The following is a 16,458-nucleotide window of genomic DNA, read 5'->3' as shown; positions in this document are numbered from 1 at the left end:
CTGGGTTGCAGGCTCCGTCCCCAGTAGGGGGCGTGCAGGAGGCAGCCCATCAATGATTCTCTCTCATCATGGTTGTTCCTACCTCTCTCTTCCTCTCTGAAATCAATAAAAATATATTTAAAAAAAGAAAAAGATCCTCCTGCTGAGGTTGGGATTCTCTCTTCTCCTCCGCAGGTTCCTCGGGGGCCCTGAATGGCAGCACTGTCATTGGAGAGAACGCGGGCGTGTTTGTGGGAGGCCTGCCGCGGGGCTACGCCGTCCTGAGGAAGGACGCTGGTGAGTGCGGGAGGCACGGAATTGATATGTTGTCGCCAATATTTAGAATAATATCAAATGGCATTCCTGTAAGATATGAGTAATGTGTTATTTCAAATTTCATGCTGGTTTCCTATATCAATATGCCGCAAGTTTCTACCAGGTCTCTTTTTTATCCCTAAAGGAACCATGTACTATTTGCATTGAAAATCTTAGTGACCAGTTCATTAAACTTGTACTTAAATGAATTTTATACTAATTTCTCAAAGGTATGATATTTTATTTTAGCACTAAGTGTCAGTAATTTTGAGATTTTTAAATTGAACACAAACCAACACTGAAAACAGAAATGGCAGCGGCTTGGTTTTCAGTTGAAGTGAATGGAGCAAAGAACGTTCCTGAGTATGGACCGGACGGTGGGCAAGGCATTGCTCAGGCCCTGGATAGCCGTCGATGACTAAAATGCGGCCTTTGCCACGATGGAGAGAGCAGATATGCCAGCAGAGAATCCCAGCCACGTGCCCTAGGTGCTGGGGTTGGGGTACAAAGTAATTCCTGTATTTTAGGACATGGAACATAAACTGACTCTAAAGTGAAATTGATAAAACTAACATGAATGAAATTAATCTAAGGAAACAAAATCACCCTTCCTAGAAATGAGGTCAACTTACTGATTGACTTGTATAACAGACTAGTTCATTATGATGATGGAACTAAACTATAAACTATAGATTTAATAGAAACACTTCCTTTAAATACTTCTAAAATGTGATCGCTCTTTCGTTTATAAGACCAGTGGCTGATGAAATCTCCTGGTTAGTTCAAAAGTCAGTATTCTTGCTAATACTATCAAACCAAGGGTTTTTGCCGTAACATCTCTTTCTGCATATATGATGGGTCTGAACCAGGGCTAAATATTCTGTTAACCACTTAGCATAGGTGGTGGTGTGGCATTTACAGGAATCATTAAGAAGTTTGCAAGAAACGGGTAGAAAGTGATTCCCCAATTCTTTTATTTTAATTGCACATAAAATCAGTTGCTTGCAAAGCATTTTTCAAAAGACGTATTTTGTCTGTCAACTCCCACAGGCATAATCCGAAAGGGTTTTGTGGGCTGTCTCAAGGATGTGCATTTTATGAAGAATTACAACCCCTCCGCTGTCTGGGAGCCTCTGGTTTGGCAGAATTCTGAAGAGCAAGTCAACGCATACAGCACCTGGGAGGGGTGTCCCTCTTCATTGCAGGAGGGAGTCCATTTCCAAGGCGCAGGTAAGTTCTCCGGCAGCCGTCGGTCATTGCTGGGCACCCGTGTTCCTCCTTGGCATACTCGGCTCTCCCCTGTCCAATTACTGTGACCTCGTGTGAATACCTACTTATACCTGATGCTCAGAGTTTGAATACATAATATAAATGGTAAGACTCATAAATATCTCTTCATGCGGAAGCTCTGTAATGGCCCAAAGCAGCTCTGAGTGTCCATTTGTCTGTCAGTTGTTTTCCTTAGAATGAAATGTACTTAGAAAGATGTTTCAGCCTGGCTGGTGTGGCTCAGTGGTGGAGCACTGACCCAGGATTCCAGAAGTCACTGGTTCAATTCCCGGTCAGGGCACATGCCCGGGTTGTGGGCTCGATCCCCAGTAGGGGGGTGTCCAGATGGCAGCCGATCCATGATGTTTCTCTCTCATCATTGATGTTTCTCTCTCTCTATCCCGCTTCCTTCCTCTCCCTCTTAAAAAAAAAGTTGCTTCAGAGGAGTTACCAGATTAACCCACAGATATCTGTTTATCATGTAGAGGGCCAGTATTTCTCAGTAAAAGTTCAGCTTTGTCAGGAGGTAAGTAGTGTCCCAAGGCTGCAGCAAGGCTGAGGTACAGTGTCCCTGGCATGTCCCCAGCTACTGTCTCTGCCTGGCAGCCCCCCAGGGTAAGGGTGGAGTAGAGCATGGCAGCTTGGGGGACATGTCTTGTTCTTCAAATGAAAGCCCAACTTTGCCTCCTGCCTTTAGAATGAAGTTGGTCAGTTACTACGTTGCTTAAATTACTTTCAGAATAGAAAGCTGCATGCGTACATTTCCATTGCTCTTTCTCGTCACTGTCATTATTCAGAGTTTCTGTAGTCGGAGCAGGTGCTTATTGTTAATGGTTCTATGAAACAGTAGTAGTCTTAGTTGTAGCCATGATTTAAAGAGCAAAGTACTTTCTCTTTAAAAGTATGTCAAGTTCCTTCTGCCACTTCTGTAAAGTTACAGGATTTCTGTTACATGTCTGTGTGTTGTTTTTTATTGATTTCAGAGAAGAACGGGAAGGGAGAGGGATAGAAACATCAGTGATGGGAGATAATCATGGATCGGCTGCCTCCTCCATGCCCCCTACTGGGTATCGAGCCTGCATTTCGGGCATGTGCCCTGACTGGGAATTGAACCTCGACCTCCTGGTTCATGGATTGATGCTCAGCCATTGAGCCACCCCAGCTGGGCTACAGGGAGATTTCGTAACATTGATTGGCATCTTCTTTTGCGAGAGATTTATCCGACCGCAGTGTATATCCTCAGGGTATCTTAGGACATACAAGGCTGGCAGTTTTTCATTCCACGTGCTGATATGTACATATCCTTTTCTTTGAAGGGTTCCTGGAACTGGATCCAGGCACGTTTCATGGCGGCCTGGACTTTGAGATTTCCTTCAAGTTCAGAACAGACCAGTTGAATGGGTTGCTTCTTTTCATTTACAACAAAGACGGACCTGATTTTCTTGCCGTACGTTAATTCTTTTAAGTAAATATATTTTAAAATGTCAAATTCCATTTTAAAATAAACCATGGGTTTACATTGTACTAAATTGAGGGTTTCTTCCCATATCACTTTCAGTTCTGGAGGCCTTTCCCAGTTCCCAGACGCTCTCTCATCCACCCCGTTTCTGTCTTGGTTATGGTGTTATTTCACATACTCTCTCTGCTGTTAGACAGTGATATCTTAGAGCAGCAGGTCCATGGAGCATAGCAGGGGTTTCAGTGTTTATTACATGAATGAAAGTTAAATGCTCACCTGATATACTTCAGAAAGATGCTATTTATGCATAGCAAAAGTAGTAATTTTTATCTGATTTAACTTGTTTCATTAGACATGATTGAGCTCAAGTTTTTAAGTATCCTGTGGTTCTGATTTGACTTCTAACAAAACAAAAAAAAACCGTAGGGAAAATAGCTATTATGTACCATTTTGAAAGAAAACTTATTGGAGGCATTTCCTGTCTCATGAAAAATTGGGCAAACTATGTTCCTATTAGAAAATGGCACCTTAATCTAAAAGAAGCAATTGTGTTAGTTAGAGATTTAGACTAATAAAACTGAAATAGTGCATCAAAATATGTCTTACAAATTTGAAATTGAGTTCACCAACCAGTTAAAATAAACTTAATCAAGCTTGACATTTCATTTTCTTATTGTCTTGTCATATTTCCCCAAAAAATTAAATTGATATACGAAGTAGTATTTTCTCATTTTCTAAAAACTCAAAAACAGAACCGTAGTTCAGACTGTTCTGTCCTCTTCAGTCACCTATGCTTGGGTTTAATCTTTACCTGGTTTGCATCCCCAAAAAGTACCTGCCTGCCTCATGTTGTGTCATATAATGATTACTGCATATGACTTCCTTTGACTACTACAGTATTCTCCATGTCAATTATAAGCTTGAAAAGTACTTCATTATATGCTACTTCATTTGGCTTAGAACAAAGTAGACTCTTTTTATGGAGTGTTTTCAGAGACATTTCTTTATTTTTTTAAAAAAAAATATTTTATTGATGTCAGAGAAGAAACAAGAGGGAGAAAGAGATAGAAACATCAGTGATGAGAGAGAATCATGGATCAGCTGCCTCCTGCATGCCCCACACTGGGGATCAATCCCACAACCCGGGCATGTGCCCTGACCGGGAATCGAACTGTCACCTCCTGGTTCCTAGGTCAACGCTCAACCTCTGAGCCAGGCTCGTCGGGCTCAGGGATATTTCTTGCTTTTCTTTAAGAAACTGAACTTCTGCTCTCTCCCAAAGTGTCATTTTTAGTCTACTTTTTAAAAAATATTTATTGTTGAAAGTATTACATGTGTCCCCTCATTGACCCCTTCTAGTCCCTCCCCACCCCCCAGGTCCTCACCACCCTATTGTCTGTGTCCATGGGTTATGCATATATGCATACAAGGTCTTTGGTTAATCTCTTCCCACCCACCCACCCTTCCTCCCCTGCCTTCCCTCTGAAATGTAGTCTTTTCATACCTGTTTGGTTCTTTGCTATGAATGCAGGTGGAGCTAAAGAGTGGAATGCTGAGCCTCCGGTTAAACACCAGTCTTACCTTCACCCTAGTGGATCTGTGGCTGGGGCTGTCCTACTGTGACGGGACGTGGAATACGGTGACAGTTCGGAAGGAAGGTGCCCTGGTGTCTGCAAGCCTGAATGAACTGATGGAGCGCATGTCACAGCCCAGAGCCCAGCCACTGGCAGTGAATTCCCCCGTCTACCTGGGAGGAGTCCCCCAAGAGCTGCAGGACTCGCATACACACCTGGGTTTGGAACCAGGTAAATCCCACCTGGAGGAATCGCCAAAACATGGCAACCCTGGTCTTACCAGGTTTGGGTGGTTCTTGTTTCAAGATGTAGCAATAGAATCAGGGTAAAAGCAACTCCCACCCACCCCTTTATTGCAGAATGTGAACAAAACAAACAAAAAAAAGAATCACAGACCACTTCTCATAATTTTGTAAGTTGCCCTTGGGAGTGTGCCCTCCTCCATAATCATTATATTTACAAATGTATTGCCTATTTATAATGAATATATTTATTCTAACATGTCTTCAGAAAATAATAATTTTAATTTACATATTATATACTTCTATGTCTTCTTAGAAAACATATGTGGTTCTGGGTTTTGTTGAAGATTGATCATTATCTATATTTATAGAATAAAAACATAAGTTAGGTAGGTGTGCAACTAGGAAACTAGCGTTCAGTTCACTAGGGCTGTTTTCTGATAGAACTGCTAAGTGTCTCCATGCATCTCAACGACACTCTCCTGCCGCAGCGCACACGGAGAGGTGGGTTTAGCTGAATTTCAGACATGCTTGTGAAAAAAAATCTATGTTTCATTGATTCTTCATAATCAGGAAGGAAAAGTTCATGAGTGTATGAGTCATACTGAAGTATTTAACTCCTATCATGAGTTTTAACATAATCAGAGGAAAAAATAACTCATGTAACTCATAGCATTTAACTCACATAATGAGATTGAGCATCATTAGAGAAACTATTTAATTTGAAAGGTAACAATGGCTGATTCTGTGCTGTGGTGCCAGGCATGGTTCTGAGAGCTATCCAAGAGATTGAGTTTGTTGTTCCTAAGGAGCCTGTGAGTTAGGTGTTATTACCCGTATCTGTGTCCCCATGTGACTGATGAGGAAGCTGAGGAGCAGGGAGGAGAGTACTTTGTCCAAGGCCACATGGCTGGTAAGCAGCTAGCAAGCCCTTTGGTCAGGCATCTAGGTGTCAAAGTCCACTTTCTTATAAGAAGTGCTCTCTTCATGGGCATGGGCCACTGTTCCTTCTCTATAAGGGGGACGGGGATGGGGGGAGCACAGAGACTCCCAGCCTGTGGCCCGGCGTGCTCCCATGTAGAAAATGGTCTCTACCTAATTCCAAAATCCATGCACTGTGAATGGTTAAAATTTCCACAAAGCAGCTTTTGCCTATTTGGTAAGTACATAAAGATTTAAATGCCTTTGAATAGAAAATATATGGCACGCTCTGCGAAGACTTTTAGAAGGGTACAGGTAAGGAGTTAATGAATATCCGAGGTGTACGACAGTAATGACATTTTCAAGGCACTTAAGATGTAACAGAGACTGGAAATATTACATCCATATAAAGGCTTCTCCTGGATTCAGGTTGCCAAGGTTAGAAAGAGCTTGGAAACCCTTTATCTGAGCAAGATGACTTGACCTTATTTACATCTGTGAAAAATATCCCAACCACGCGTTTTACTTTCAAGTGTTCCAACACCCATTCCCACGAGGGCCCTAGAGACATGGCTTAAACTGGGATGGTCATATTATAATGACAGAAGTTTAGAACATCAACCTAGACCCAAGGGGAATGATTTAATCTATGCTGTGACGGAGTCTATAATACTGAAAGATACTTTATTTATGGGTAATACTAAATTTTTATCAGTGCAGTATCAGCTACAACAGCAGGTCTCAAACCACTGATAAAATATGAAGTACAGTAGCTGGGACATAGTAAGAATTCAATACAATTAGCTGTTACCATCATCATCATCATTGTTACTGCTTACCAACATACATTAGAATTGCCTGGAAAGGTTAATAAAAATGCATATTTTATGACGCTGTTTCCTCAGATTCTGATGCAGATGCTTTGAGTGATGCTGGTCTTTAAAAGTCACTGCATGATTTAGACAGAGATCAGGAGAACATGCACGTGTAGAGGTGCTGCACAGTGAACTCAATTGCAGTTCCAGTTCATCGTGTTCAGTGCCGTACCTCTTTCCGTCCGTTACCCGCAGTCTTAGAAATATCGGTCCTATCAGGGCTGGGTTTTTGTTTTTCTTCTTATCCATTAATGTTGGAATCTTCCTTTGAATCAAATGCAGATTAATTTCTCTGTGTATTTTGGATACGCCGGGCAACATACTTCGCTGGCCACGTACTAGCTCAGATCCTGGGCATTTAGCTTAGAACTGTCCGTGGGACTGTCACTGACTACTAGGTTGGAAGTGAGGGCATGACACGTGGTGTCACAGGTCATGCTCCCTGGAGGGGGTGGCAGTGGGGGCTGAAGCCAGCCTTCCGGCCAGACCACCAGCCTGGGTGGGACCGCCTCCTTCAGGAAGGCTCCTGTCTGCGGTGTCCGCCCACAGCTCTGGGCCACCTTTCCGTTATTTGGAGGCCTGGGAGTGGGCATACGAGTGGGAGGGTTTTTTTATTTGTTTGTTTGTTTGTTTTTGATTCTCACAAAGGCAAGGAAGCAAGAAAAGGAAGTGTCCACACTGCTCCCACTCACAGACCCTCGCCCCTCTTCTTATTCTCCCACCCCATTCACATCCTGAAGGAAGGTGGAGAGTGTTCCTGACGGGAATACTGCTCACGGTGCAGATGGGAAAGAACATTGCAGACTTCGTTCCCAGAACCCTCTGCCGGCCCCAGGGCAGCACAGTGAGACCCACACAGACGCGCAGGCAGCCTCGGTCCAAGGTCTGAGCCGAGCACCCCTTCCTGGGCAGGATCTATACTTACAAGCTTCATCCTATGAATCTGGGTCTTTTCTTTTTTAATATGTTTTTATTGATTTCAAGGAGAGGAAAGGAGATGGAGAGAGAGAGAAACATCAAGGAAGAGAGAGAATCATTGATTAGCTGCCTCCTGCATGCCCCACACTGGGGATCGAGCCTGAAACCCAGGCATGTGCCCTTGACCAGAAATTGAACCATGGCCTCCTGGTTCATAGGTCCACGCTCAGCCATTGAGCTACACCGGCTAGGCTGGGCTTTCTTCTTCTTCTCCAGAATGAAGAAAGACTGTCTGTGTCCGTTCCCACATTTAAAATTCCATCCTGTAAATTAATTTTAAGATATTTTTTCTTATAATTTTAAAGATTGCGCTGAATCCAACATAACGAAGTTTGCCATCTTAACTATATTTACATGCACAGTCGAGGGGCATTAAGTACATTCACACCGTTTTGTGACCATCACCACCATGCATCTCCAGAATTCTTTCCGTCTTGGCAACTGAAGGTGTGCCCCTTAATAACGGGTGTTTCTCATAACAGCACAGGTGTTGGCCACAGCTGCCTTTCCATGGTCGCTGTTTTGCTGGTAGGAAACTAGTAGGGTGTAGAGAAGTCGGGTGATTCCGCTCTGTGCCATCAGAAAATCACTGGCAAAGAAATTTAAATTCTTAGCTTTAGAATTTTCAAGCAGATGCCTTTGTATTGAGCTTCATTGCTTTTAATTCAATTCACCCAACTTACGGAGCCTCTACCGTGTGTTCACGACAGACCAGCAGTATCGATCGGCCGGGCCTAAAGGCACGTGAATAATAGCAAAGGCGTTTAAAAAGGAAATAGGCCCACGTAATGTGTTTGGAGAGATAATAAGACATCATATGCTCTCTGCAGAGAACAATGTGGTCATTGTTACTATTAAGTTATGTTACTGCTCAGCCTTTGCATGATGTTTTATTTCCACTTTCGTCTTGAAAAGAGCTAATCAGGTGCTAGGGGCCTTGCGAACTTGACAGTGTTCAGTTCAAAACGAGTGTGTGTGTGTGTGTGTGTGTGTGTGTGTGCAGTTTTCTGAGCAGAGAACTGCCAAGCCTCCCTGAGCTGGTCTCTGTTCACACCAACTAGCGTGTCACTCAAAGCAACTGCTGTCCCCGGGCCGGCTGGCTGCCCTGCAGTTGAGTCCCCAGTGCATCCCCATCCATTTTCTTCGTGTTCTGTGTTCAGCTTCACGGACTTGAACTGCGTGGTGGTCTTTTTAAAGTCAACTGTGTGGATGACACATTCAGGGACACTTCGGGGTGTGGCCATTGCCAAAACAACCTGGTCCCTGTCATGCCACCACGAACCCCAAACTGGGACCGTGTGTATGTTCACGGTTGTGGAATACAGTGAAAATGGTCGAGCACAGCCGTAGCCCCTCTGTCTACTGATTTTATAGGGACTTTGTTCTGTTTCTCTGAAGTGATTAGTGTGGGATACAGGGCAATATCTGAGGACCCTAGTGCAGTGGTCGGCAAACTGCAGCTTGCGAGCCACATGCGGCTCTTTGGCGCCTTGAGTGTGGCTCTTCCACAAAATACCACGGCCTGGGCGAGTCTATTTTGAAAAAGTGGCGTTAGAAGAAGTTTAAGTTTAAAAAATTTGGCTCTCAAAAGAAATTTCAATCGTTGTACTGTTGATATTTGGCTCTGTTGACTAATGAGTTTGCCGACCACTGATCTAGTGTATTTCAAAACTCTATTCTCCCTCCTGGTATCCTGCATAATACCCTCAAAAGGTATTTTTCCCCCAGTGATCTTGTTGAAAAATTACGCTACTTGAAATATTTATTTTTTTGTGGCCCTTAAACACTCACTTTTGTAGGTAACTTAATGTTTCAAAATTGAGGGCATGTGGATCCCCCCACCTCTGCCATAATGTGCAGTGAGTTAAATTTCATTCCAGTAGCATCTACACAAGGAGAAAATATAGACCTAAAGAGGTATAGCACAGGCTTTCAGCTGAATAAAGTTCAGTTGATTTATACTCATCAGCTTATATTTTTTCCCCAAATAACATCAATAGAAGCATTTCCTTGTGACAGTGGAGGAGGCCTCAAGGATTCCCCCAGGAGATGTGCAGGTTTAGAAATTGTATCTAACGCACCCACCCCACATGCAGATGCCCCGCCGAGGACAGAGAGGATGGGTGATGAGTGGCTCCAGCCCTTAGGGTGACCAGTCTCTCCCTGTTCACCAGGTTTCGGCGGCTGCATGCGGGACGTTGCGTTTGAGCGTGGCACCGCCCTTCGCTTGGCGTCTGTGTCCAGCGGCGCTGTCAGAGTCAATCTGGACGGATGCCTGTCAAGTGACAGCGCCGTTAACTGCAGGGGGAACGACTCCATCCTGGTGTACCGGGGCCCGGAGCCCAGCGCGCAGGAGCGCGGGCTGCAGCCCTTCACAGGTAACGTGGGGGGCTCCATCCACATGACATGGCACCCACCTCCTCCCCTCCTTGTCCTGCCTCCTTCCTGCCAGACCATTCCCTTGTCTGCAGGGACTAACATTTTACTCTTTCAACTTCTTCTTTCCATGTAAGAGTACCTGTACCGCGTGATGGCCTCGCACGAAGGAGGTTCTGTCTGGAGTGACTGGAGTCGGGGGCGCACAACTGGAGCAGGTAAATAATTTTTCTCTCCGCATGTATATGTGCTCACACACGCACATGCCTGTGCACCCATGTTTGCGCATGTGAAGAAAAGGAAAGGCCATCCCAGTCTTGGCGCAAGTTCCATGTTGCGCTCTGTGGCAGAGCGTGCCTTGGTTGGCTGACGCCGATGGCTGAAGTGCTTTGATTTTCCGGGTATTTAATAAGCACAGGCTGAGGCTTGACTCTTTCCTCTTCAGATGAAGAAAAGGGTAATTTGTCTTAGGGGTGTAACAGCCTGCATCTTCAGTCATAGGCTGGACAGGAAACGGCGATAGACTGGACAGGCCCCAGGAAGTAGCGTCGGGATGACCATAGGGGGTGGGCCTCCCTCTCACAGAAGGTGCACTTGAAACCTGCGCCCTGGTTGGAACCGCCTGGGTTTGGTCCCGCCACGCCAGACGTTTGCGACAGTGTTGACTTTAGGGTCTTAGAATGGCTCTCCCAGGACAGAAACTGCTGACTGGTCTACTCTTCCGTTCAGTTGGAGTGGAGACAACTAGGAGTTGGATAGAATGCATTAGGCTCATCTCAGACAACTGATTTATGAGTGCGTGGCGCCTCTGACAGTGACGAGACATCTCTTCGCGTCGTGTCATCACAGCAAGGCGTTCCTCACAGAACGTTGTGTGAGTCAGAAGCCTTCTACCCTTGTGGGTCAAGTGTCTGTCAGAGGCAAATACATTTCCACATGATGCCACTGACGTCTCTTCACATGGGTCCTGAGCAAGTCACAGTTTATCCAAAGATAAGTTTTTCACCAAGATATTCTCTCATACTTTTTTTTTTTTTTTTTTAATCAACAACGGGTGACTAACCCAGGAATCTTTTGCGGAATCTTGCCCATTGAAAGATGGCTGAATACTGAGATGGGCTACTAAGAATAATTTCCAAAGCTCTCTGCCTACAGAGTTTCCAGAAGACAATGGCATGCCCCTTTCCCCAGGGTGATTTAAATGATCATCTATTTGTAGGCAAGACAAGGAATTGAATGTTCAGAGTTTGGAGGAAGCTCTAATATAAAATATTTACTTGTTACTGGCACGTCCTCTGACCCTATTGCACACTTTTCTACTTTATTTTATTTTTTAATCCTCACCCGAGTATATTTTTCCATTGGTTTTTAGAGAGAGTAGAAGGGAGGCCGAGAGAGAGAAACGTCAGTGTGAGAGAGACACACCCATTGGTTGCCTCCCACAGGCACCCCGACCAGGGCCAGGAATTTAGCCTGTAACCAAGGTACATGCCCTTGACCGGAATCGAACCTGGGACCCTTCAGTCCCCAGGCCGATGCTCTAACCACTGAGCAAACGATCCAGGGCCCACTTCTCTACTTTATTAACAAATGTACCATAAAGTCTGCCTTTCGTCTGATTCCGGAAATTGGTATCTAGAAAGTGCATCACTTAACGTAGCTCAATCGTCTCCCTTTTGAGGACCACCGAGAAAATATGCAAATAGAGCAGTGAATTTACAGCGACAGTCTGACCACCGAGTCTTATGCCATAAATTCATATTTACAATCTGACCACAACCCCGAGCAGTGACATGCTCCCAGGGGTTGGAGAATAATTGCGCTATTTAATTATTTTGGAGTCAGTTTTGCTCTGTCCCTTATGAGAAGACCATCTGTTAGACAGCCCTGTACTTTGCTGGGCACCACATTTCAGAACTAATAAAATCAGCATCGCTCCCGGGATCCCTCTACTCGCAGCTCAACCGTGTGGCCGGCGTGCTTTCTGTGGGCGACCAAGCTGTTTTCACGGCCCAGACCCCAGCGCTCCGCCTCCGCGCTTCCTCTCGGCCTTTGTGTTCACGTTGTCTCCCTGGAAGCTGGCCTTGCTTATTGGTCTGAACGGTGAAGTCAGAGCAGGAGGCTGCTGGATGTGGGCAACCCGGAGCGATCGCCCTCAGACAGGGCCCTGGAGTCCGGGAGCAGCCACAGCAGGTCTGTCATCCATCATCCTGCCGGGCTTCCTTGGGCCTTTCCTCAGTGTCCCCAGCGCAGTCAGCTGTGATGATGTTTTTACTGGTCAGATACGTGGAAACACGTGATAAATAGTTAAAGGTACAGATTTTTAAAATTAGGGGACACAGCTTGTAAGTGAAGTTTTCAGTTGCTTTAAAATCCCTTCTTTTGTGTTAGTGGGGTGTTTTTTTTGTGTGTGTGTGTGTGTGTGCGCATGTTTAATATGTTTTTATTGATTTCAGAGAGGAAGGGAGAGGGAGACAGAGAAACATCAATGATGAGAAAGAACATGGATCAGCTGCCTCCTGCATGTCCCCCACTGGGGATTGAGCCCGCAACCCGGGCATGTGCCCTGACCTCCTGGATCATAGGTGGAAACTCAACCACTGAGCCACACCGGCTGGGCTGTGTTAGTGTTTTTTGATACTCTGAAGAAAACATCCCCCAAAATGATTGTGTAGAATCTCAAGGACATGAGCTTCTCCACCCCCTGAAATGCAATTAGGAATGCATCTGTATATCATATCTGAGAGAATTTTGATTTTTTTAAAAAAGAATTTGAGAACAATTGAATTTTGAAAGTGAGATCAGACATCCCAGTAAAATACCATTACATTTGTGATAATTTTTGGCTAATCCATTGAAGATATAAAAGTGTCAACCCGCTGTGTATAATAACACTCTTAATTACCTCGCTTCAAAGGGGGACATCGTTCCGTTGTTTGAACTTGTTACCTGCCCACCATCCACCTCCTCCCTTATGAGTGATGTTTGAAACATGTCGGCTCCATTAAATGTTTGGGGAAAGCCTGGACCAGACTCGAAAGCACGTTATGTCGATGGAGTTTTGATGGTTTTGAAATATCGCTTAAGCCGAATGGCTCAAGATGTGCAGTCATATTAAATCAGTGCTGAAAAGTTACAACTCTAATAAATTGTATTTATGCTAATGGTCGAGTCTGATTTACTGTGGCCATTAAAAGTGAAGAATGGGGCAGCAGTCTCCTCAGCTCGGCCATTTCCTCTTATTTTCTCTCTCACTCGTCCGCAGCTCCACGCAGCGTGCCAGCCCCCTCCAGAGTCCGCAGCATAAACGGATCGAGCGTCGAAGTGGCCTGGGATGAACCTGTGGAGGTCAGAGGTGTGATTGAGAAGTACATCCTGAGAGCCTGCCCTGAGGGTAGTGTGCCCGGCCCACCCCGCACCCCCTGTGCCACGTCTGAGCTTGTGCATACCAGCAACCTCACAGGTAGAGGCGATTCCCAGTGGGAGGAGACCTTATTCATTTGCTTTTTGTTTGATTTTTAAGTAAAAGCATTCTTTAAGGTTTCTTTTCCTCCAAATGCATTAATTATTCATCTATATGTGCCTGGTTAAAAACAAGAACCAGCCTGGCTGACTTGACTCAGTGGTTGAGTGTCTACCTATGAATCAGGAGGTCAGGGTTCGATTCCAGATCAGGGCACATGCCCGGGTCACGGGCTTGAACCTCAATAGGGGGCAGACAGGAGGCAGCCAGTGGATGATTCTCTCTCATCATTAATGTTTCTCTCTCTCTCTCTTCTTTTCCCTTCCTTTCTCTGAAATCAATTAAAAATTAAAAATAATAGTAGTGAAAAATTAAAAATAATAGTAGTGAAAAATTAAAAATAATAGTAGTGAAAAAACAAAACAAGAGCTATGTAATGAATTGGAAGCCTGCATCCATTTGGGATGAAAAGAATCACCATGGGCTTGTATGCATAGCTTCAGTACAAGGCTGTTAGTCTCTCTGTCCCCAGAAGATGAGGTCACAGGTGTCTAGAGCTCTTAAACTCTTCAGACATCTTCTAGGGATCCTGCATGTTCATACAGCACCCGCAGACCTACTTCACCACGCAAAAAAATGCACTGTCTGGGACTAGCCCAAGTTCATGGCACCATTATTTATTGTAAAATTGTTGATTAAACCTAATTATGTCTGGGTACAGGAGGATCAGAGTGCCAGCAGTTTGGTGGGCACCCCAGTGAATCAATTTCTCACGGGGCCACGTAGACCAATGGGAGTGGATTAGACTCACGCACATCACATACATGTCCCAGAATCAAATCCGTGCACATGTGTGATAGAGAGCAGCTCACAGCTTCATGAAATGTTACAGCACCTGAAATAGAAAGTCAGAATAAGCCTTTGACCAAAAAGAGTAAAATACTTCATAAATCTGATAGAAAAAAACACACGTTTTCCTCTGTCAGAGAATTTTATAACTTGAAAAATCATATGGATTTTGAAGTCGCCTTAATGATCTTGTAAGCGTATCTGTGGGTCAACCCCCTCTGGCCCTTACTTCCTTTTTTAGACTCTTTAGCCTCTATGGTTCAAATGTACCAATAGGTTTTCTTTTTAATCTATTTTTACTTCCTTTGCTTTATTTTTACCACCTGATAAAAACCCACCCTGAGTTAGTCCACAGTTTGACTTTGCCCGGTGGGCACGTTGTAGCTAAACGGGTTGGAAAAAAAACACACACAGTTTATCACTAAAAATCCTCAGCCTGCATTTTCCAAATGGGCACTCGGTCGTGACGCCAATCCTGTCACATTTCTATAATAAGCTCCTCATTAAATATTTTATATTTTTCCAAACTATCTAAATGCTAGCCTCGAGTTCTCATCCCACTCAGTGGATATTTATATTAAATCATCTTAAACACCTGAGGAGAAACCGAATGTATCACATGGGCTTTCTTACTTTCTTATGGAGAGGGTTGTTATTAGGGTTTAAAGGATTTAACACTTTAAAAATAATTTTCACCATAGAATCAGTATTTGCCATCACCGTTATTTTCATTTTTTATTTGTCTCTTTTTTGTGTGCATGCCTGTGTGATCTCAGGGGAATTTACAAACATCTCCCCTGATCAGAGTCTTCTCATATATAGAATGGGGATAGAAACCTTTTTTATGTTTTGTAATTGTTGTAAAGATAAAAAATGAATTTCCCACATGAAATATTTTGCTCAGAGGTAAGCACACAGTAAATGGCCAGAGAATTAATCGTCTTTATGCCCTTTAGTCTCTGGATTCTAGGTGATCGCTTTATAATTGTTTCCCTTTCATTTTCCTGATTTTTGCAGTGTTGATTCTACTCTTTGAGCCTTTTGAGATCATTTTTAAAGTTTTTTTGTGTGTGATTCTTTTATGTAATTTGCATTTGTTCCTCATCTCACCAGCTTGCCTCCCTCTCAGCAGTCTCAGTGTTTATCTCTTTTGACATTTAAACATCTCTCTCATTTAATTGATTCCAAGTTCTTTTTATTTCTTGTTAAAATCTTTCTTATAATCTTTATTGTTGAAAGTATTACACATGTCCGCTTTATTCCCACATTGACCTCTTCTAGCCTGCCCCTACCCCCAAACCTAGGCCTTTTCCACCCTGTTGTCTGTGTCCATGGGTTATGCATGTATGCATACAAGTTCTTTGGTTGATCTCTTCCCACCCACCCATCGTCCCCGCTTTCCCTCTGAGGTTAGAAAGTTCGTTCCAGGCTTGTGTTCGGCCTTGTGACTAAGATCAAGTGTAGAATCTACTCTTAGCACGTTCCAAGTTCTTGTAGATATTTTGCATATCACAAAACTGACGAGGAGGAAGCAGGTTTCCCAGAGCACCGTAGTGGGGTCTAAACGCAACCCCCCATTTGGCTAAATGCAGTCCCGCCCCTAATTATAGCATTCAGTTCCCCATCCCTAAACTTGTCTTTAGATTGGTGTTCACTCAAGGAAATGAAGTCATTTTCAGATTATTTTACGGGACACCTAGTGGTTAATAAAAACCTTTGCTGGGATTAGGATGGGGTGCACAGATAAGTTTGCATAAGTTTGTGCTGACCTCAGAGCAGTCTGTAGGCCTCAGCTTCTGTCTTCTCAGTATTTCGAGAAGGAGGGTGCTGAGCGCTCATGGACTACTGGACCAGCTCCAGATTCCGCTTGCTCCGGGCTCTTTCAAGTCAGGTGTCCATTGGCCTGTGTTTCATGTCCTGCCATGTGTGTATAAACCTTGGGTCATTACAGTGGGGTCCTCACATGGCAGTAGTTTCAACCAGGTGTAAACTAAGCCATGCAGGGAGCTTTACAAATGCTGATGCCCGGGCACCGCCTTCAGACGGCCTCAGTGCTTGGTCTGGAATGCAGCCTGAGTGCTGGTAGGTAGGTATTTTCTTAGTGTCTGCGGGTCACGGTAAAGCCAGCATTGGGAGACCCTGGTCCACGCGGAGTCTG

The 16,458-nt window shown here is 44.3% G+C and overlaps 1 protein-coding gene across 1 annotated transcript in view; it reads left to right on the top strand.

Annotated features, from left to right (window-relative positions):
• The window catches only part of USH2A (usherin), a gene marked incomplete at its 5' end in the record, with an annotated part of 397,572 nt that overhangs the window by 151,552 nt on the left and 229,562 nt on the right, over positions 1-16,458 (top strand). The window contains 7 exons of the mRNA XM_079763761.1: positions 175-276; positions 1,345-1,524; positions 2,880-3,010; positions 4,554-4,827; positions 9,787-9,990; positions 10,126-10,206; positions 13,254-13,451. Coding sequence (XP_079619887.1) covers positions 175-276; positions 1,345-1,524; positions 2,880-3,010; positions 4,554-4,827; positions 9,787-9,990; positions 10,126-10,206; positions 13,254-13,451 — 1,170 coding nt within the window. The remainder of the gene's footprint in view (positions 1-174; positions 277-1,344; positions 1,525-2,879; positions 3,011-4,553; positions 4,828-9,786; positions 9,991-10,125; positions 10,207-13,253; positions 13,452-16,458) is intronic.

This window comes from Cnephaeus nilssonii (genome assembly GCF_951640355.1).
Source record: "Cnephaeus nilssonii genome assembly, chromosome: 23".
Lineage (NCBI taxonomy): Eukaryota > Metazoa > Chordata > Mammalia > Chiroptera > Vespertilionidae > Cnephaeus > Cnephaeus nilssonii.
Note: the sequence above shows the minus strand (reverse complement) of the source record. Positions and strands in the feature narration are given on the sequence as shown.